This window comes from Choloepus didactylus, chromosome 6, assembly GCF_015220235.1.
Source record: "Choloepus didactylus isolate mChoDid1 chromosome 6, mChoDid1.pri, whole genome shotgun sequence".
Taxonomy (NCBI): domain Eukaryota; kingdom Metazoa; phylum Chordata; class Mammalia; order Pilosa; family Megalonychidae; genus Choloepus; species Choloepus didactylus.
In genome coordinates, this window is record NC_051312.1 from 78,743,633 (window position 1) to 78,767,460 (window position 23,828).

General features: G+C 36.8%; 1 protein-coding gene across 1 annotated transcript; it reads right to left on the minus strand.

The window, feature by feature from the left end:
- Positions 1 to 20,404: 20,404 nt before the first annotated feature.
- On the minus strand, positions 20,405 to 21,343 carry LOC119537722 (olfactory receptor 52E4-like). Its single transcript, XM_037840260.1, has one exon. The coding sequence runs from the start codon at positions 21,341 to 21,343 to the stop codon at positions 20,405 to 20,407; it is 939 nt and encodes a 312-aa protein (XP_037696188.1).
- Between the last annotated feature and the right edge of the window lie 2,485 nt (positions 21,344 to 23,828).

Genomic DNA, 23,828 nt, shown 5'->3' on the forward strand with positions numbered 1-23,828 from the left:
CTGTGTGTGAGGGAACAGTCTGTGTGGAAATTGTGTAAGAGTGTGCAAGGAAAGGTTTGATACTGGATTTGGGCTTGTTTTGGAAGGATTTATAGAAACAGGTGATTTCAAGGAGGAGGGTAATTCTGTTATTGGATATCCTAATTTTTATATGGGAGGTGGGAAAAATAGAGAAGTGCTAAAGCTATATGTGGTAGATGGAATTATACCCCCTAATTTAGACATTTTCTTGAAGATGTTATTATAGTTAAAGTGAATGAGGTTGGGTCTTAATTCAGATTACTAGAGTCCTTATAAACAGAGTAAATTCCAGCATAGTTAGAGAAAGCCACAGACAGAAGCTGAAAGCCAAAAGAGAAGGAGAGGACATTGCCATGAAATGGGAAAGCAAAGGAACCCAAGGATTGCTTGCCAGCCAGGATGCTACCGACCCATGGTGGAAGCAAGCCTCCTAGCCACTGCTTTGACAGGGACTTCTGACCTGTGAAACCGTGAGCCAATGAATTCCTGTTGTTTAAACCAACCTATCGTGTGGTATTTCTCCCAGCAGCTGAGATACTGTATTTGATAAAATAGCTGTAGTCTCATGTTCCCCAGGAGGAGACATTTGGTCTTTTGTTTGCTTGCACAGTGTTCTTGTGTTTGTCTCTGCTCAAACATTATTATATTAGCATCTTGTTTTTAATTTCACTTCATCACAGACACAAAGTGACTTCATCTGATGTTGTGTTTTGTGAAATTATGGTAAGTGGGTATTGCCACGGCTAACCTGTTAGCACCACGCCAGCTACAAGCTGACAACTATTAGAGCTGCTTTACTCTCTCTGAGAAGAAAGCCAGTCTCCCATGATTCTTACTTACCCAGACTAGACAAAGTATCTGCTCTCTCTATGATGTCCTCAAATAATACCTGTTTCCATTTTGCTTTGCAATTTTGTTGTATCACCTTCCAACTCCTTTATAAAGGAAATTGATTAGAAAACATAGATTATTTCAGGCTTTTCTGAATTTGTTAACTCTATAGTTACCATCATACAACTTAAAACTCTATATGTGCCTATCTGTAAATGCTAAGTATTATGTATACAACCAGAATATGAGTTTCTTAGGGGAAAGAATTATGGATGAAAAAACTACCTAATTATACACAGTAAGTACTGAGTGGCTTAACTGACTTCTAGATCAAGTAAATGATATTTGCTGAACAAAAAGTGGCACAGTCATCAGAGAAAATAACAGTTCTGTGTAAGAAAATTGGGAATTACTGATTGGGTTGGATATTTTTCCTGTGAGACTGATGGCAAGAGAGTAATTAGAAATGGTGGAGTTGTTAGAGGAAGAGAACTTCTTGCAGGTTCAGGACCTAAGGGGGAAGACTTTAAAGACTGAAGGGATTCCTTTTTTATGCCCATAAACTTGTGATGAGAACTTGTGAATACTTTGTCTTTCATGCTCACTCATTCCATGTTGCCACAGAGGAGCAGCGTCTCTTGTTCAGGGAGAGGATTTTCAATTCCAGTATTAACTTTCTTTCTTGGACCACAGTTATGGAGCTGAGGCACACTTGGAGAAGTCAGACTTGCAGATTCCCTCAATGTTAGGTATAACTGAGGCTGGTGAGTTGGGTGCTGGGTAGGGTGCTATAGGTGCTTGAACATATAGATGGGGAAGGTTTGTACTTGAATCTATTGGTTTAATCTTCTCATTCACTTTATGATACAAATATTAATTTGGAGGATTATTTGGAGGATTATTTCTAATTGTTGGAAATTCAGGTGATTCTATATATTTTAGTGGTATAGGCTTTTTTAATTAGAAAAGTTATAGGTTTACAGAAATATCATCTTTTAAAATATTAAATATTATCTTTTTAAAACAATAAATTTACCTACATTTTATCATAAGGGAAAAAAATCCAAACAGTCAAACAAGCAACTGGTTTTAATTTATTTTTTAATCCAACCCCATTTTTTTCTCTCTTAACTCTCTTTTAGCTTGACTTACTGTAGTTTATCATGTTACTGGTTATTTCAGAATATTATTAGTAATTAAAATCCAAAATATAGCTTTCTCAAAAATTTTGCAAATCAGTTTTTCTTAAATTTCATTTTCACTAATGATTAAGAGTAGCAATAGTTGACTGTCTCCAGATTCCAAATAACTGCATGCAGATTCTTAATAGCACACAGTAATTTTTTTCCATTCTGATATGTGCATATATGGCCAAGTGTTTGCATACATAATCACTCTTATTTTAGTTTTCCATTCTACCAAGATATTTTAGATTATTTATATAAGTGGTAGATAAACACACATAGCAAGTGAAAAATCAATTTATTTCTTATGACACTTTTTCCTTCCTCATAAAAATTCCTAATATTAGCAGAACTCATTTACTCAGTCACTCACTAATTTCCTCTTTCATCCTATCTTTTATTATTTTTCTAACACAAGGGTCTAGTTTTGGAAAAGTACATGATTGTGAGTCTTTCTCTCTTCCCCCAGATCATGAGAGTTTATTTAGCTATGTATCTGTCTATTATGGGTTGGGAGGCTGGATGTTATCTGAGTTGGTGTATTCTGGTATAGAGTTCTCACAGTAAAAATTTCTTCAGGTCACGTATTGCCCTTTCTCCAAAAATTTCCCCAGATAAAGACAGACTTCTGAGAGGTAAGCAGCAGTTCCTGAACTAGGCCTGCTTCGTGTTGTGCTGAGAGGCAATTCCAGTCCCCGAGAGAGCCCTTACCACTCCACTCCCACCTGTACTGAGCACAGTGGTATCCAGATAGAACTTATTTCCTGGTTCTAGAATAGTTTCTGAGCTTTTGTTTTTCATTCTGTATAACGATAAAAGTATTATGAAAAAGGACCAGAGCTGAAGAGCACAGTAACAGAAATTAAAAATTCCCTAGTATGATTCAACAACACGTTGGAGCAGGCAGAAGAAAAAATCGGTGAACTTGGAGACAAAACAATTGAAATCATCCAGTCTGAGGAGCATAAAGAAAAAAGAATGAAGAAAAGTAAAGCAGTGTCTGAGGACCTGTGGAACACCATCAAGCATACCAATATCTAGGCATAGGAGTTCTAGAAGGAGAAGAAAGAAAGGGACACAGAGAATAGTCAATGAAATAATGGCTAAAAGCTTCTCAAATTTAACCAAAGACTTGTATGTACATATTCAAGATGGTCAGTGAGCTCCAAAAAGGATGAATCCAAATATTGACACTGTAACATATTATAACCAAACTGTCAAATGCCCAAGAGAAGGAAAGAATTCTGAAAGCCTCAAGAGAGTAGCAATATGTCACATAAAAGGGGCCCTCGATAAAATTAATGCTGATTTCCCTTTGGAAATCATGATGGCAAGAAGGGAGCAGAATGACATTTTTTAAAGTGCTAAAAGCAAAAAAAAAAAAAAAAGCCAAATAAACAAAACTGTCTGACCCAAATTAGAGATTCACATATTCCCAGATAAACAAAAGATGAGGAAGTTTGTCACCACTCTTTCATTACCTTAGGCCAAGTGATTCTAAAGAGAGTATCATAGGTTGAAAAATAAAGGACAATAGCAAATAGATTGAATCCACATGCGTAAAAAAAGATCTCCAGTAAGGGTAACAACGTGGATAAATGTAAGTGCCAGTACTGCATTATTTTATGGTTTGTGACTCCACTTTTTACTCCCTACAGGATCTAAAGAGGAAATGCATAAAATGCAATGGCAAATCAGTGGTTTTGAACTCATAATATATAAACATGTAATTTGTGGCAAGAATTACACAAGGTTGGTTACAAGAGGAGCATAGTAATATTGTGTATCTATTGAAGTTCAGTTGGTATAAGAGCGAACTAGATTGTTATAGATTTTAGATGTTAAATTTAAGCCACATTATAACTACAAGGAAACTACGGGAGAATATTCAAGCTCATGGAGACAGAAATTAGAGTATAGGTTGTTAGGGGAAGAGGGAAGGGGGAATGGAGAGTTAATACATAGTGAGTATGTGGTTTCTGTTTAGGGATTTGGGGAAGTTTTTGTAGTAAGCATACAGCAACATTGTGAATGTGGTTAATCGTAATGAATGATATGCTTGGGAGTGGATGAGATGTGAAACTTTATGTTGTATATATGTTCCCATGATTTAAAAAGAAAGCAACAAGAGAGATAAAGAGACAGTGACAAATAAATGCAATACATGCCTCCTGATGCGCTCTCATAGGGGAGAAAGAAATGTTCAAAAAGACATTATTGGGACATATGGAAAAATTGGAGTATAGAGTGTAAGTGTTATATCAATATTAAATTTCTTGAACTTGATAACTTCATAAACTAGCTACATAAGTGAATACCTTTGTTTTTAGGAATGTTTAGGCAGTGTTTTGGCTTGCTAAATTTGTCAATATGCACTATACAAGAAATGGGTTAGCTTTTAACATTGGGGATTTATTAGGTTGCAAATTTACCCTTTCAAGGCCATGAAAATATCCAAATTAAGGCATCAAGAGGTAGATACCTTCTTTGAGGAAAGGCCAATGGCATTTGGGGTTCCTCTGTCACATGGGAAGACACATGGTGAAATCTGCTAACCTTCTTCTCCTGGGTTTTTGTTTCAAACTGGCTTTCTCCAAAATGTCTCTGGGCATCTGCCTCTCTTAATTTCTCTGAGCTCTCTCCAAAATGTCTCTGCCTTTTATCCTCTCACAGAGGACTCCAACAATACTATTAAGACCCATTTTGAATGGGCAAGGTCACATTTCCATGGAAACCATCTAATCAAAAATTCCCACCCATAGTAGGTCTGCCCCCACAAGATTGGATTAAAAAGACATGGCTTCTCTGGGGTACCTAACAGCTCTAAACCAACACAGTCCACCCTCTGGACCTCAAAAAGACAAGTTCTTTCCATATGCAAAATACATTCATTCCATCACAAGATCACAAAAGCCTTAAATCATTTCAAGTCTTATCAAAATCAGTTACAGATGTGGTTTGTCCTCAGGCAAAATCCCTTCTGGCTGTGAAAGTTAGAACAAATTATCTGCTTCCACTATCCAAGGGACAGACAGGATTGAATAAACATTCCCATTGCTTAAGGAGAAATTGAAAGGAAAACAGGGTCACAGGACCAAACACTTCCTAAAACCAGCAGGGCAAACTCCATTAGATTTCAAAGTCTGAGAATCATTTATAGAATGATGTTTTTTCCTCAGGAATTGCAAGAGTGGCAGTCCCACCATTTCCAAGGGCTTTGCAGTGGCCCTGTTCTCTCCAAATTCTGGTAGTGATTGTTCCAACATATCCAAGAATTGGGGGGACCACTTGTTCCTGAACCCACCATCCTCAATCATTGGGGCTCCACCCAGCCTCTCTGCCATCTCTGGGGCAAAGACTCTCCCTTCTCTGAACAATGGCTCTCCCCAGTTCCTGGGGAATGTGCTCCATCATGTATATAGCCTGGGGTAGCAACATTCTCTGACCAATGTAGATGCCAAGGTCCCATCAACTCCCCAGGCATCTGAGAACAATTAGTTGGTGCACTCTTAAAATCCAGGGCAAATTCATCCTTTCCATGTGCATGGCAGCTCCACTCTCCTGACCCCAGATTTCTTGACTCTAGACTTCAGCTTCCATGGTTCTGTCTTGGAAGTAATTTTCCCTTCAATCTGTCCTTTCTCCATCCCCTCCAGTCCAGACTGGCAGTGGTTCCAATTATACAGATCACACAAAAACATTGTTGGTCTCCCATGCAGCCTGCAGTGATCCCAACCATCAGACAATAGGGCTCTCCACAAGTCTTTTCTGGATAACTCCATTTCCAATCCTGGTTTGTACTGAAATGGCTGACAGTTTCCATGTTTGGTTAAATCCTCATGTGGGGGACTCTCCTCTGGGGTCTCACTTTGTGGAAGCCCAGAATTCTCCAGACCATCAATTTCTGGTTTCTTTGTACCCAAGAGTTCAGTTCTCAGCTTATCTCTTTCCTCTTGCATTTTACTATAAGCTGCAAGCAGAAGCCAGGCTGCATTTCCCACATTTAATTTTGGAATCTCTTCAGCTAAGTATCCCAGCTTATCGCTGTCAAATTTTCCCTTCCATCTAACACCATGACCCAATTTTGCTAATTTCTCTGCCAATTTAAAACAGGGATTTCCTTTCTTCCAATTTTCAATGACACATTCATCATTTCTGTCTAAGGCATCATCCGAGTCCATATTTCTAACAACAGTCTCTTTAAGGCAGTCTAGACCTTTTTTGTCAGGCTCCTCACAATTCTTCCATAATCTTCTCCTTAACCATTTAAAAAGCTTTTCCAATGTTTTTGGTATTTGCATCTTGCAGGACCCTACTCTGGTACCAAAATCTATTCCAGTTTGCTAAAGCTGCCAGAATGCAATATACCAGAAAAGGATTGGCTTTTATAAAGGGGGTTTATTAGCTTACAAATTTACAGGTCTAAGGCCATGAAAATATCCTAATTATGGCACCAAGAGATAGATTCTTCTCTGAGGAAAGGCTGCTGCCCTCTGGGATTCCCCTGTAACATGGGAAGGCACATGACTGCCTCTGCTGAAACTTCTTTCCTGGATTTAGCTTCCAGTTCTGTGGTTTTCTCCAAAATGCCTCTGAGTTTCTGTTTCAGCTCCTGTGGATCCTTGCTTTCTTCTCCTGGGGACAACCTCTGGATTTCATATCTTAACTTCTCTGCAAAATGTCTCTCTCAGCTTCTCTTTAGCTTCTCTGCTTGTTTATCCTGGGATGTTGCTGTCAAAGCACCTCTCCAAGTGTCTGTGTCTGTGTCAGCTCTGAGCTCTCTCTTCCTGAGCACTTTTTTTTTTATTTTTTAATGTAATTTTATTGAAATATATTCACATACCATACAATCATCCAGAGTGTAAAGTTGGTCACAGTTTAATCCTATAGTTTTGCATTCAACATTTTTATTACTCCAAAAAAATGAAAATAGGAATAAAAATAAAAGTGAAAGAGAACACTCAAAACATCCCATACCCCTCCTCCCCCCTCATTTACTTTTTAAAAATTTTTTACTTGAAATATATTCACATACCAGTCATCCAGAGTATAAAACAGTTGTTCACAGTATCATCATATAGTTGTGCATTCATCACCACAATCAATTTTTGAATATTTTCATTACTCCAAAAAATAAAAAGTAAAAAGAACACTCAAAACATTCCATACCCTTTCCTCCATATTATATATTTACTTTTTGTCCCCATTTTTCTACTCATTTGTCCATACACTGAGTAAGGAGAGTGTGAGCCACAAGGTTTTCACAGTCACAGTCATATAGTGTAAGCTATATACTTATGCAATCATCTTCAAGTATCAAGGATACTGGATTGCAGTTCAACAGTTTTAGATATTTCCTTCTAACTATTCTAATAAACTAAAAACTAAAAAGAAATATCTATATATTGCATAAGAGTTACCTCCAGAATGGCCTCTCAACTCTTTTTGAAATCTCTCAGCCACTGAAATTTTATTTTGTTTCAATTCTCTTCCCCTTTTTGGTCCAGAAGGCTTTATCAGTCACATAATGCAGGGTCCAGGCTTATCCCTGGGAGTCACATCCCACATTGCTAGAAATATTTTCACACCTGGGAGTCATGTCCCACATAGTGGGGAGGGCAGTGAGTTTACCTGCTGAGTTGGCTTAGAGAGAGAGGTCACATCTGAGCAATAAAAGAGGCCCTCTTAGGCTCAGCCTCTCCTTTAAAGTAACAAGCTTCATAAGGGCAAAGCCCCAAGTTGGAGGGCTCAGCCTACTAAGCTGGTGGTCCCCAATGCTTGCAAGAATATCAGGAATTCCCAAGCTGGGGAAGTTTAATATTTAATATTTCCACATTTCCCCCCAGTCGCTCAAGCGGGCTTTGCAATTACTTTTTTTTTAATTCATTTTTATTGAGATATATTCATATACCACACAGTCATACAAAACAAAGCATGCATTCAGTTGTTTACAGTACTATTATATATTTTGCATTCATCACCAAAATTAATTTTTGACATTTTCATTACCATGCACACAAAAATAATAAGAATAAAAGTTAAAGTGAAAAAAAACAATTAAAGTAAAAAAGGAACATTGGGTGCCCTTTTTATTCTTTTTTTCTTTCCCCCCATTTTTCTAATCATCCATCCGTAAACTGGACAAAGGGGATTGTGGTCTGCCGCTGACCCACAAGTCCTTGGTATTGGCGTATGGTCCCTGGGATTTCCGAGTGGGTCCCTCTTCTACTCCATGCCCTTCTAGGACCTCTGCTGAAGGAAGGTTGTGCTATGTCACAGGTGTGTGCCATCCCTCAAGGGAAGTTCTGGGCATTTAGGTGCATTCCCAGCCTTCTATACAGCTGGATATATGTGGCATGTTAACTTCCGCCTTTCACACAGCTCTGCCTTTCCAGCTCTGGGACAGTTAGCTGTGGGTGTGCAAAATGCTATTGTCTGTGCTGGATATGGTGGTGTGTGTTGCTGGAAACACTTCCTGTCACACTGGGTTTTTTGGTGCAGCTCTGGGCTGTGGCACCAGCACTGGGCAGGAGCATTCCCAGCCTGCCGGGAAGATGGCTGCAAGGGGTGTGGTTTTTTTCCGCTTTTGGCTCCCCTCTGCCTTCCTTGCTCTGAGACACTTAGCAGAAGGTGTGTGAAAGGCTGTCTTCCACACCAGATATTGAGGCATTCACACAGCCCGTTCTTGCTGTGCTTCACTGTGCTGTTCTTGCTGCCTTATCTGCAGCCACTTTTGGGTTTTTTAAAAAAGAACTGGTCCACACCAACCCACGTCCCCACACTGCAGCATTGCTGCCAGATATTCAGCAGGCTTACTCACTCATTTCAGAACGCAGACCTCCATTTTCACCAAGCGCATGGTCCCTGTGGATTTAGTAGACCTTGTCCAGATGGTGCATCACTGAAATTGGTGTTCTGGGTCACTTTCTGGCTTTTATTTAGTATTTTTCACCAAGCTGTTTTTTTGCCTTGTCTCTCCTAGCTGCCATCTTAGGTTCCCCCACCCTTCAGCTCTCTTAAGGACTCCAGTAAACTAATTAAAACCCACATTGAGTGGGTGGGCTATATCTTCATGAAAAGAATCTAATAAAAGGTCCCACCCACAACAGGTCTGCCCCAAAAAGAATGGATTAAGAGAACATACTCTTTTATGGGGTACATAAAAGATTCAAACCCACAAGATCAGTATTAATTATTCAAGGAGTATGATGTATACAGCCTCACCTATGCTCAAGTGTTCAGAAAATAGAATTAGGAGTAGACTGAAAGACAGAAAGACAGATAGATACATAGATAGATGTTTAGATAGGTAGATGGATTGATGGATAGTTGGATAGGTAGAATGATGTAGCAAATGAGACAAGGTGTTAATCTTGGCAGATCTGGGTATCTGGGTGGGATAGGGGTATTTGGAGTTCTCTGTATGGAGTCTGTATTGTATTTGTAACTGTCCCATAAGTATGTGAGTGTTTCAAAATAAAGTTGTGTGTTTTCTTTTAAATCAATAAAGATCTATATAAACCCTATAAAAGAAAACTTCTTATGGAATTTAGGATCTCATAGCTTCATTTAATTACTCCTAAATTAGAAGTATCCCATTTTGAAAGCAGAAGGGAGCTCCAATGGGGGGTGGGGGAGGAGTGGGAAACTCATATAGGGCCAAGGGAAGCAAGTGAGGAAATGTCCTGATTGGCTGACATTGTTTCCTTTTTACATAGCCAGGATCTTACATAGTGGGAAGCAGATATACACTGATTAGAAAAGACTAGTTGTCCATACTTATAAGCTATCTCTACTGGATCAAAACTCATTTTATCAACAAGTGTTGCTCATCAGCAACACTGTAGGTTGTGTTTCCTTTTCCCTGTAACTCTTGCCAGTCAATTATTTATTTATTTTTTTATTTTTGTCTTCTGGACAAGCCCTTTTCAGATAGGTGTCTTTTCCTGGCAACTCCTAATGCAGGTGGCCATTTTATTTTTCTTAACAAGCACATACCATAGTAAATTACAGAGCAAGAAAGAGAAAGAAATGAAAATTCCCAGTACTGTGCAACACAGTAACAGCGATCATATTTTCCTCTGAAAATTGGGAGGAATTTCAACTGACTAAGTCAAAGTAGTAGATTTAAAACATATACCTATGGCTAACCAACATGTAGATTCATGAAACTGAGCAAGAATACTGGCTTGAAATTAAATTACATCCTTCATTACCTATCAGTAGCAATCACTATCTTTCTACTACACAGGTATTGATTTCTGACATGGCCAATATATTTTGTTCTCCTTACATGGTCATAAGCTCCTCATTTCAACATTACTTTGGTGGCTGCAACACTCAGAAAATGATGTCACATGTAAAAATGAGAAAGTTATAGTGGAACATCAGATTCTAGGAAATCTATTTCCCCAACATAGATTTTGGCTGGGTGGTTTGAGCATCTACTTTATATATCTAGGTATCAGGTCACTTTATTTCAAGTTCTTCATGTGTTATGTGAAGCAGCAATGGAGCAGTGTTAAACATGCTTGCTTTTTCAGTGATTTCTACAAAAATGACAAGACAATTTAATGGGGAAAGAGTGATTTTAAGAAAAGGTTCTTGAAAAACTGTATATCAGCTGGAACATCAAATCTTACTTCACACCATTCCAAACAATATTAACTTAAAATTTAAAATGGCCAAAATCCTAAAATAATACTTAAAACTATAAAAATTCTGGAGGAAAACATAGGATAAAATATTTGTTACCCCTGGGAAGGAAATATTTTACAGACAGGAAGCAAAGTATGAACCATAAATGAAAAAAAAATTATAAATGGACTTCATCAAAAGAAAAGAACTTTTACTTTTCAAAAGATTGTTCTGGTTTGCTCATCCTGCCAGAATGCAAAACACCAGAAATGGACTGGCTCCCTTAAAGGGGGTTTATCTGGTTACACAGTTACAGTCCTAAGGCCATAAAATGTCCAAAGTACCACATCAACAATCGGGTACCTCCAGTGGAGGATGGCCAATGGCGTCCAGAAAACCTCTGTTAACTGGGAAGGCATGTAGCTGGCATCTGCTCCATAGTTCTGGTTTCAAAATGGCTTTCTCCCAGATGTTCCTCCCTAAGCTCAGCTCCTCAGAAATGTCACTCTCAGTTGCTCTTGGGGCATTTGTCCTCTCTTAGCTTCTCCGGAGCAAGAGTCTGCTTTCAGTGGCCATCTTCAAACTGTCTCTCATCTGTAGCTACTCTCTCAACTTCCTTACTTTGTTCAAAGTGTCCCTCTTGGCTGCAGCAAGCTTGCTCCTTCTGTCTGAGCTTATATAGTGCTCCAGGAAACTCATCAAGGCCCATGCTGAATGGGTGGGGCCCGCGCCTCCATGGAAATTATCCAGAGAAAGATCTCGCCCACAGCTGAGTGATCACATCTCCACGGAAACATCCAATCAAGTGTCTCCAACCCAATCAATACCAATATGTTTCCTGCCCACACAAGACTGCATCAAAGGTAATGGTGTTTTGGGGGACATAATACATCCAAACCAGCACAGACAGTATTGAGAAAATTTAAATATGTAAGTCCCAGACTGGAAGAAAATATTTATAACATATATTTAAGACAATAGATTTTTATCCAGAATCTATAAAGAACTTTACAAGTTAATTATAAAGGACAAAGAACCCAATTTACATAAATGGAGAATAGGTTTGGACAGATACTTCAAAAAATATAGTAGTGACCAATAAACACAGGAAAAAATACTCATCATCACTAGTCATCAGGGAAATGCTAATTGAAATCATCAGTGAAGTACAATTACACATCTATGAAAATTGCTCACTTTAAAACACTAGCCACAGGGTTCCTATTTGGAGTGATGGAAATGTTTTGGTAATGGATGATGATGATGGTAGCACAGCATTAACAGCACTGAAATATATATCTGAAGGTAATTAAAAGGGGAAATGTTAGATTGTACATAGGGAGACAAAAATTTTTTAAAAAGTCTATGGAACTATACTACACAATGAACCCTAAATTAAACCATGGACTATGGAAACAGTACAGTTATGAAAATTTGCTATCATCAATTATAACAAATTTCCACACCAATGCAAGGTGTCAATGATAGGGTAGTATATGGAAATCCTGCATTTTATGCATGATTATTCTGTAAACCTGCAACTTTTCTATAAAAAAAAAAAGACAAAAAAAAGACGCTATACCAATTGTTGGCAAGGATGTGGAGGAACATTCGAGTGGAAGTGCAAAAAGGAAAACAGTTTGGCAGTTTATTAAAAAGTTAAACATATGTTTTTCACATGACCTAACCATCCACTCCTAGGTATTCACCCAAAATAAATGCAAAATGCTTGTTCATACAAGACTTGTATCTAGATATTCATAGCAGCTTTATTTGTAATAGCCTGAACCTAGAAAGAACCCAAATTTTTATCAGCAGGTGAATGGTTAAATAAATTGTGTTTTAGCCATGCAATTTCATAATGCTCAGCAATAAAATGAAATGATCACACAATGATGCACACAACACTGATGAATTTCAAAATAATTATGCTGAGAAATAGAAGCTAGGAAAAAATCTGTTTTCTGTGATTCAATTTATATAAAATTCTAGAAAAGGCAGGCCAATGTCTAAAGTCAGAAAGATCCATCATTGCCTGTCGGCAGGGTTAGGAGAAGGAGAGGTTACAAAGATTAATTAAAAGACTTTTGGTCGGGATTTATATGTTCCTTATCTTGATTATGTTGATGGTTTCGTATCCAAAACTCATTAAGTTTTATACTTTAAATGTGTGCAGATTATTATACTTCAAGTTCCTCTCCTTAAATCATATTGAAAACTTGCTTAGCTCAAGACACCTATGATTTATACAACTCATCACTCTGGTTAGCTATTCATAATTGATGAGCGTGGCACATCAACCACTTTCCATCCAAAAATATTGGAAAGTGATTCTACCAGCATCCCAGTGAGGTTTGAGTGGTGGGACTATAATCCACATGCTGCTGCTGTTGCAATAGAATGAAACTGGAATAACTCTTTATTCAAACAAAATACCACTCCAGGAAGAACTATGTAAGCACGGAGAAAAGACACATTTTCTTGATGACATCACACAAAAAGCATGTTTTGGTAAACAATTTTTAAGATTTAGATCATATAGAGGAAGTTTCTAAAAATAATTATACAGCTGCAACATTGTGTAACAAGTTGAACAAATCTTTATAATTAGCCCTGAAACCACAAAACAGAAAATCCAGAACACTAGAAATGTCCCTCTTCTGCACCTTTCAGTCACTGTTTCACTAAAGTATAACATGTATCCTGACTTCTAATACCACAGAATAGGTGTGGCTGAATTTTAAAAAAATTGAACAAGTTGAACAAATAGGTATTCTATGCTAGGATTCTTTTATTTAACATTATATTTGTAAGATTCGTATGTGTTGCTCAATGTGTTCATACAATGTCATTGTATGAACATTCAATTTTGTTAATATCTCAAAATATCTATCCATTCAATGTTGATAGATCTTTGGAAGTTTCCAATTTGGGGTTATAATGAATAGTATGTATGTGGCCACAATTGCACATATTTTGTGTGTGTGTGAATATATGAATGCATTTCTGGTCAGAATATATCCACAAACAGAATTTCTGAGCTGTAAGGTATATATAGGTTTGGCTTTAGTAAGTGCTGCCAAATTATCTTTGAATGTGGTTCTTCCAATTACATTTCCAAACAGCGGTATGTGAAAGTTTCCAATGCTCCACTACATTTCCAGCATCATATGTTCTGCCTCTTTTTAGCCTTCTTTTTAGCCATTCTGGTGAAAGACTATATATATTCACATTGTAGATTTAATGCACACTTCTTTAATGATTAATGAAATTGATTATCTTTTCATATGTTTATTCACCATTTATATATACTCCTTTATGAAGAACCTTTGAAGTGCTTAGCTCTTTTTTTCCTGTTGGGTTTTGTACTTTTATTTCTCATTTATTTGTCATTCTACTTATATCCTGGACATCAGCCCTTTCAAAATCTGTTTTGCAAACATCATCTCTCATTTTGCAGTTTGCATTTTCACAAGCTTGATGATGTCTTTAGAAAAACAGAATATTTTAGTTTTAATCAAATTCGATTTATCATTTTTCTTTTCATTTGCTCTTTAAGATATATTTGCCAAAGTTAATAACATGAAGATATTCCCCTGTCTCCTGTTTTTTAATCTAGATACTTGAATGTTTTACCTTTCTTATTTAGATATGAAACCTACATGAAATTAATTTCAGTGTATGGTGTGATATATAGTCAAATTTATTTTTTTCATATGGACTTCCATTTAGTCTAGAATTCCTTATTAAAATAACATCATTTTCTACAATCTTTAGGGTCATTATGTAATACATAAAATAACAAAATATGTGTAAGGCTTTTTCTGGAATCTATTTTTTTCTTGTTTTTCTATTTGTACATTCTTACACCAATTCCAATTTTTTAGTGGTTCAGTGACCAATCTTGCCTGTATTATTTCATGAAATGTATATATTTCTATGTGTATGTAGCTGTGCTGGTTTGGAACTGATATGTACCCCAGAAAATGCCATGTCCTTTTAATCCATTCTCATGGGTGCAGACCTATTTTTGGGTAGGCTCTTTTGATTAGGTTGTTTCAATTGGGATGTGACTCACCCAATTCAAGGTGGGTATTAATCCTTCACTGGAGACCTATGAGAGGATAAATAGCAGATAAAGCAGGAGAGTATAGAGAGAAATGCCCAGAGACATTTAGAGACAGCCATTGAAACCAGAACCAGGAGAGAAGGACCAGCAGACATTACCATGTGCCTCCCCATGTGACAGAGGAGCCCCAGATGCCAACAGCCTTTCCTCGGGGAAGTATCTTCATCTTGATGCATTAATTTGGACATTTCCATGGCCTTATAACTTTTAATTTGTTAGTTAACAGAACCCCACTGAAAAAGCAAATCCATTTCTAGTATATTGCATTCCAGCAGCTTTAGTGAACCAAAAGAGTAGCTGAGATTGAATGCTGTATCATAGGTTTGCATAAGTGTATCTTAGGGAGATACTGTCATACAGATTTTGATACTGGTTGTACTTACTTACATCTGAACCACCAGTATATGAAAGTTCCATTTGCTTTACATTTTGTCAAAATGTACACAACAAAAAGTAACAGAAATTTTAAAAACAGTCAAATCTACAATTACATTTATAGATTTTAGCACACCTCCTCAGTAATTAATGGAACAAGAGGATCAAAGTATCAATAAACATATAAGTATTAGCTGAATTAAATGAATTGATTATATATCTATATGGATATGTGTATGCCTGTATATGTATATATTCAGATATATTCATACTTATATAATATTATAACCAAGAACTACAGAATGTGCATTCTTCTCAAGCATACATGAAGCATTTACCAAAACAAAGCAAATGAAGGAATCCAAAGCAAGGCTTAATAAATTTCAAATGATTGAAATCATACACTGTATCCTCTCTCTCCACAGTCTTATTAAACTATAAATCAATAACAGAATCTGACTAGAACTCTCACAGCAGTTGAAAATTAAGAAACAGTGCTAATTAACTGATCATAGAGGAATGCACAAAGGAAAAAGACAATATTTTAACTAAATGATAAGATAGTGGGATGTAGTTAATTAATGCTTACAGAAAAAGTAATAGAATTAAAATATTAGGAAACAAAAAAGTTTGAAAACAATGATATAAATTCTACCTCATGAAGCTAAAAAAGACCAGGTTAAATCCAAAGAAAGTAGAAGCTGTAACCATAAGTATAAAGACCTAAAACAATAAAATTGAGAAGAAACTTGGAGGAAATCAACTAAGCCAGAAGTTGACTCTTTGAACAGATTAATAAAATTGATAAACTATAGCAGGAATGAAAAAAGAAAAGAAAATAGGAAACAATTACCAATACTAGAAAAGAAAAAGGGAGCATGATTACAGAATCCTACAGATCTTTAAATCATTAACAAATTAAGTCACTAAATTAAAAGAAATGGAAAAATAATCTAAGACATTTAAATTTAATGCAATACCAATAAATTTGGCTTTATTTCTACAGTCTTCCTACTTTTTCCCTATTTAACCAACTCCATTTTTGATTTCTTTTGTCTCCTTTCCGTCTTCTTTTTTATTATCAATTGTTGATTGTCATTATTGATTGTTTTATTGATTCTTTTGTTTTTATATTTCTCCTCTTTTATCCGTATTTTTGAATATCAAATATTAGCAGTCCATTCCACATTTGCTTTGTTGTTTATACATATTTTATCTGTTGTTTTACAGTTTACCCTTTAAAATATAACAAGCACTTTAAGTGATTGCAGTATAAACAGATTTTTATCTTTAAATTTTATCTAAAATACAGTGAGAAAGTCTAACAATTATTTATCTCAATTTACTTGCTATTTTACTTATTTTGGGCTTATTACTTAAAAAACTCATTCATCTTGCTTGATTTCACAGAGCTTTTTAAATCTGTGGGTTAATGTCTTCTGTCAATTCTGGAAAATTCTTAGCCATTATTTCTTAAAATATTGCTCCTGTTCCTTTTCAGCTACTCTCCTGAGACTTCATTGTATGTGTCAGAAGTTTCCCTTATGCTCTTTTCTGCAGTTTTTATTTTAAATTTCTGTGGCATTTTTAATTTAAAAAAATGTATTGCAGAAGTTCTAGGTTTTCAGAACAATCATGCATCAAATACAGGAATCCCATACACCTCCCCACAACCAACACCTGTATTGCCTTGGAAAGTTTGTTACAATTGACAATAAAACTTTTTGGAATTCTATTTTTTTAACAGTAGTTACAATTGTTAAAATTGATGAAAGATTATTCAAGTAGTACTATAAACTATAGCCCATAGTTTATGTAATGGTATTTTCCCCATTATTCCAACCCATTTTCATTATTCTTTATGCATGTCTTTATTTTATTATTCATCTACCCATACACTGGATAAAGGAGGTGACTTTATTTGCCTAGTTTGGATTAGATAGTGAGACCACATCTGAGAAAAAAAAAGAAGAGGCTCTCTGGGGGTGACTCTTAGGCATAATTATAAGTAGGCTTAGCTTCACCATTACTGAAATAAGTTTCATAAGGACAAGTCTCAAAATTGAGGGATGGCTTATTAATTTGGGAGTCCCTAATGCTTGAAAGAACATGAGAAATTCCCCAGATGGGGGAATTTAATAATTCCACATTTTTTCTCCAGTCCCTCAAGGAACTTTGTAAGTAATTTTTTATTCTCTGCCCCCAATACTCTCTTGAAGGGATCAGGGTATTACAATAACCTATAGAGAATAACAATATCTCATTCCTTTTATAGGTTCCATGTAATTAGGTTGTTTAAAAAAACTGACCAGACAGGCTTAAGTAGATAGTGTGGTACAGAAAATTTAAATTTTTGGCAAAACAAAAATCTCTTCCTTTGGTCTCATGCAGAAGTTGAAGTTTTAAATTGTAGACGGTATCATCCTTTATCCTGTATTCTGATTTACCTTATTCCTAACCAGATTAGGTTCATTCATATCTGTAATTAAAGTCTGATCTCTTTTTCAGCTTGTATGCAGTTTCTGTTTAGAGTAATGCTGACTTTCAGAGCTCCAGAACTCTAACTCTGAGTCTCAGGTTTCACACAGATACCCAAAGTTTCAGGGAACTACCAGGTTATACACAAAGAGCCTAGCATCTCAGAATTTAGAGATAGCAGATAAAACTCAGGAATAAATGTGACTGCTGTAAGAGTTTACAATCTAGGAATCTTTACAATGAGCCTTATTTAACACTCTTTACTCCTTACTCATTGATTGCTCAGTATCTGCCCACTTTCTATCCCATGATAACCTATGCTCCCATAGTTAGTTTCTGTTGGTGACACCATGCAATATTTGTCCTTTCATTTCTGGCTTATTTCACAAAACACAATGCCATCAAGTTTCAATCACCTGACTGCATGCTTCATGACTTCACTCCTTTCTGCAGCCACACAATATTCCATCATAGTACTCACCACAGTTCACCCTTCAGCTCATCAGTCAATGTAACCTTGGGCCACCTCATCCATTGGCAGGTGTGAATAATGCTACCATATACACCAGTGTACAAATGTCTGTTCATGAAACTGCTTTCAGTTCTTCTGAATATTTACCTAGTAACTGGATTGCAGGATCATATGGCAACCCTGTACTTAGCCTCCTGTGGAACCACCACACTGCCCTACACAGGGGCTGCACTATTCTTCTTCCCTATTGACAGTGAATAGATTTCTCTCTCTCTCCATATCTTCTCCAGCACTTGTATCTTTCTGACTGTATTGGTTGGTAAATTAAGACTCACTGATATTAATTGAACTTTACTTGAGAATATATAAAAAAACACACAGATAACTGGTAGAGCTAAAATAGGAAAGATATGTTCCACAATGTATTATATTTCTATAACCATGTAGGAAATTTGGCAGCTTAAAACACCATGTTTATTACCTTTATAGTTTCTATGGGTAAGAAATTCAGGCACGGCTAAAGCTGTGAAGCTCACTCAGATGCAATTAAGATATCAGATGGGCTGCATTTTCATCTGGAGACTTATATGTGTATTAGTCAGGGTTCTCTTGGGAATCTTAATGGATGGTATGAGTTTTTTATAGGAATTGGGTCATGCAACTGTGGAAATGGAAGAGTCCAAATTCCAAAGGGCAGGCTGCAGGCGGGAAACTCTGATGAAGGTTTATGATGAATTATATAGGAGAAGCTGGCTAGCTCAAGTAGAGATGGAAATTCTTCCTTCCGACAGTGAAATAATCAGCTCTCCTTTTAAGGAATTCAACTGATTGGATGAAACTTCTCTCAGTGTTGGAGTCTCCTCAGTTGATTGTAGATGTAATCAGCCATAGATACAGTGTACTCACTTGTCTATAAACCCACCAAATAACCTCACAGTAGCAATCAGGCCAGTGCTTGCTTGACTGAACTACTGAACACCATAACCTGGACAAGTTGACACATGAGCTTATCCATGACAGTCTATCCCTTCTCATCATGGCACCCTTATGCATCTCCTTAAACCACACATAATCTCTAAATAAAAACAATAACAATCATATTTTCAACTAAAAATACTCAGCTGTCAACTGTCCTGCATATAACTGGAAACACACTATCCTTCCCCAGAAGAGGGTCCAAGAAGTCTTTGGGTAATATACACTCTTATAAGCTTTATATCCTGTATTAAATAGTATAACAGAAAATTAATATAACATGTATCCAGTGATAACAGGCCAAAATAGGAGAGAAAACAAAGTTATTAGCTTTATGTATATACACAAACATATGTATAACAAAACAAGAAAGAAATATTCACAACCACTGCAGTCCTCATTTCTGTAACTAGTCATGTGGACATTGCAGGGTACTTAATACAAGAAGGATGAATAAATTAAGTTTGTGAGTCTGAGAGCATTAGATTTGTTAGACTGTCTAAATCATTAGATTTGACTTTTGAGGCTGTAATTGACATGCATGGGAATTCACCCGTTTCTGGGGTGTTCATATCTGAGCATCATACTGATGTTTCTATGAAGTCTTTCTCTCAATATATGTACACATACACACACACACACACACACACACACACATATTCACACCACACATCTACATACTGATCCAATATGAGTGAAAGTTTCCTTATGGAAAGAGATTCCTAGATGTTATGAGCCCAGAGAAATCCCTTATGGTGTCATGGGAAAATATTTTGAAATTTTCTTTCCTCTAAGACTCTCAAAATACAATGTATTTTCTATTTTTATTGTCCTAGGACATATCCATTTCTGACATATAATGAAATATTAAAATTTATGGATACAAAGAATTAAAAAAGAAAAGAATGAAAAAACATGTCACAAGTATTAAAATCTTGTAGTCCTTGACATAGGAATATATATCAATTTTATTACGTGACTAATAAAATCAACTATCTGCAAAAGAAAATAAGCATTTTATTCCATATAATCCTGACTATTAGACTTTTCTCTGTAGAGATTAAAAGGAAACAACCCCAATAATACCCTGCAAATAAGTTGACCCAAACCTTAGTTATTCCAGAAGTTCTCATGGTGATTATTCTGACATTAATTACATCATGTAGTCTGGTGTGGGCATCACAGGAAATTATGAATGAAGTAATATTAAAGTCATAGTATTTGTATGGTTGCTAGATTCTGTCATGGAAAAGTATAGCCTCTGTCCCAGATTAAGATGTATATTTTCAAGACAGTTTTGTGTTAGTCTTTTCTCAAAAATAAGCTTGATACCCGCTCATGAATCTGCTTGGTCCTGACTCCATAGATGACAGGATTAAGAGCAGGTGGAACAACAACATATAGATTGGCCAGGAGAATGTGAATGTATCCAGGAACATTCCTGCCAAACCGGTGGGTCATAAAAGAGAAAAATGCTGGAGTGAAGAAGACTAGGATGACACAGATATGGGAGCCACACGTATTAAGGGCCTTGCGTCTGGCATCCTGAGAAGGAAGGCAGAAGACAGCACGGAGTATTCTTACATAGGAGATGACAATCAGAATCACATCACTAAGCACCATTGATATAAGAATTAATCCAAATATCACATTTACCTTTATATTGGCACAAGCCAGCCGAGCAATTCCCATGTGCTCACAATATGTGTGTGGAATTATATGGTGCCCACAAAAGGGAAGCCTCAAGATGAGAAACACCAGAGGGATAACCAAAATGAAATTGACACCAAACACCACCACAAGGATGAGTCCAATAGTTTTGTTAGTGAGAATCAGGCTGTACCGGAGAGGGTTGCAAATGGCAACATAACGGTCAAAGGCCATGGCAACCAACACAACAGTCTCCATAGCAGTGAACATATGAATGAAGAACATCTGGGTGATACAGCCCCCAAAGCTGATTTCCCTTAAATTAAACCAGAATATGCCCAACATCTTGGGAATAGTAGATGTAGACAGGCCCAGATCAACAGAGGCCAACATGGCCAAGAAGTAAAACATGGGCTGATGAAGACTGTGTTCAGTCTTGATCACAAACAAGATAGTGATGTTCCCCACAAGAGCAATCAAATATATACAACAAAAAGGAAAACCTATCCAAACGTGCATCTCTTCAAGACCTGGAACGCCCAACAAGAGGAAGCAGGTGGGGGGGAACCTGGTGTCATTTAAGGGGCACATCCCCTCTCTGATCTTTTTAAATCTGAGGAAAAGAAGTTAACAATTTAAAATTTCAAACAATATACATAAAGAAAACACAAGTCATAAAGGAAATTATATGTCAGTCTGAATTATGAATTCATTTGAACATTAAAAATATTAATTTCTCTAAAGTATAACAAATCAGGAACAATTTCTGATTTCATGATACTTTAGTTTTGGGATGAGACATAAAAACAGAATAAACAGAAAATATATGTTTTATATGTATTCATGTGTGTATGTGTATATGTATATCTATGTATATAGATAATATTTAAGATATATAAGTGATTTGAAGAAAATCAAAGCATGACAAATGGACAATAATGAAGCTGGTCATTTTAAATATGGTCATGAGGGATGTTGTGTCTTATAAAGTAGTGAAATTAAAGCAGAGATATGAATGCAGTATAGAACTGATTTATCTTAAACTTTAAAGACTGATTTGCATTCTAGAAAGAATGCTCCTTCTGTCATGTGAAGCATGAACAGAAAGTGGTGACAACTGCTCTTCTCTAATAAGGAACAGTGCTTTAGGGAAGTCAGTCAACCTCCCTCTAGGAGAACAGAAAGCAGGTTTGTGAGGAAAAGTAAACTTTGGAACTGAACTCTTTCTCCTTATGCTACGTTCTTCTTTGCTAGTGGCTGATGTGGTATGTTAAAGCTTGGGGTACCTCTGCTTGGGTTGGGGTTTTCCTGAGACTTTCAGTAAATGAGTCCCAAGATGTGGACAGACCAAGAAAGTAACCACTTCCCAGGGATTTCTCAAGGTTTCTACCGATTATCTTTATAGAAAGTTCCTCTAAAAATTTTCGCTAGAAATAAGTGGAAGAATATACCTTATGTGTAAACACCATCTTTGATCTATGTTTTTAGGAAACCTGAAATTAAAAAGAAACAGAGCACGAAAGACTTTGCCTAACAAAAATACTCAAAAATACTCAAACCCCTACTTTATGCCTCTGCCATTTGGGCTGAAACTCCTCTGCTCCTCGCATCCCATTTCAGGGGTGTCTTGGTGCATCACTATTTCTCGGACCTCCCGTTCCTCATTTCAGGTGTCTCGCTCTCAGAGTCCAGCCTTGAGCAACGTCACCTGCTCAGCCATGACCTGTGGCTCCTCTCAGGATCAGACTGCTGCAATATCTGCCCTTCTGACTTCACTACATTATTCATTTCCTACAATGGAACATTTATACTTATTCAGCAATAGGCTTCCCACCCCAGCCCATGTCCCATAAAACCACTAATCCCTAGGGTCTGAGTGTTCCCTCTTCCTGAAAGAAAACAGGCAATCCTCCTGTGATTATATTATCTGAACCATATGATCTTTGTCTTGCATTTTCCGTTATTAGTCTCCTCTCTGACCATCCCCACAGACCATATCCCTGAGCTTCACTTTTGGAGCAACAGAATTTAACTCTTAGGAGATGTTAACTTTTGGGTTACTGGAAGCAAGAGGAAATAACTGCAATTGTATGATATAACCCAGAGAGATAGTGGGTATAAAGATAATGCTAACCCCATGGTATATAATAGTGGTGTAGAATAGCAGGGAGACTTAAGGCTTCAAGACCTTCTGAGACATTCCCAATAAGGGGAAATGGACAGACAGTACATATGCCAAATCTTCTAGAACCATGATAAGTAGTGAAAATTCCCAGATACTAGAACAATAGCAGGTTTTCAGATCCCCTGTAACATAATGCATTTTGGAGCCATGCAGAGAGATCTAGATTCCTTCCCTGGGATCCCACAACAGTGTGACCTCACAGAAGGAGCCCTGTTTTGCCAGCATTCATGTCAGCCTTCAGAGCCAGGCATTCCTTCTCATGGTGTCTAAATTCCATGTCCTTTTTATTCAGATCTCTTTAGGTTAGGTTCCCAGGGTGTAGACTGCCCCACAGATGAGGAAGTTTACCCAAGCAGCAGAACAGAAGTGATCAGTGTAAAGAGGCTGGAAAGTCTTCCACATGGAAGTAGACACAGCTTAATAAATGCAATTTAGAAACTGGGAAGTCAGAGGGAAGTGGAGAATAAGACAAGGTGAAGAACTAGCAGAGAACTAAATTATTTATTGCCATATATGACATGGTAAATCAATAGCATGGTCCACTCACTCAGCATACTTCCAGTGTTGATTAGATTTATTACTCATTTGTAGCCTATTTGTATAGTATTCTTTAGGAGACTCACTACTTCTCTGGGTAGACAACCTGCTAGGAATCTAAAAGATTAACTTTATTTGCCAGTCTTAACATTTATCCTAAGGCATGGTCTCCATTCGTTGTACTCAACTCCATTAGAAACCCAGACTATTTTAATCCATAAAGCTGAGAGCCTAGTCACTGACATTATTGGAGATGACACTGGGAGATGTTTAAGAATTGACTTGTGACACACCCCACAGTGCTGTTTTTAAGTCATGGTTTTCTTTCAGGATGTTTATACCATTAGGCAAGTG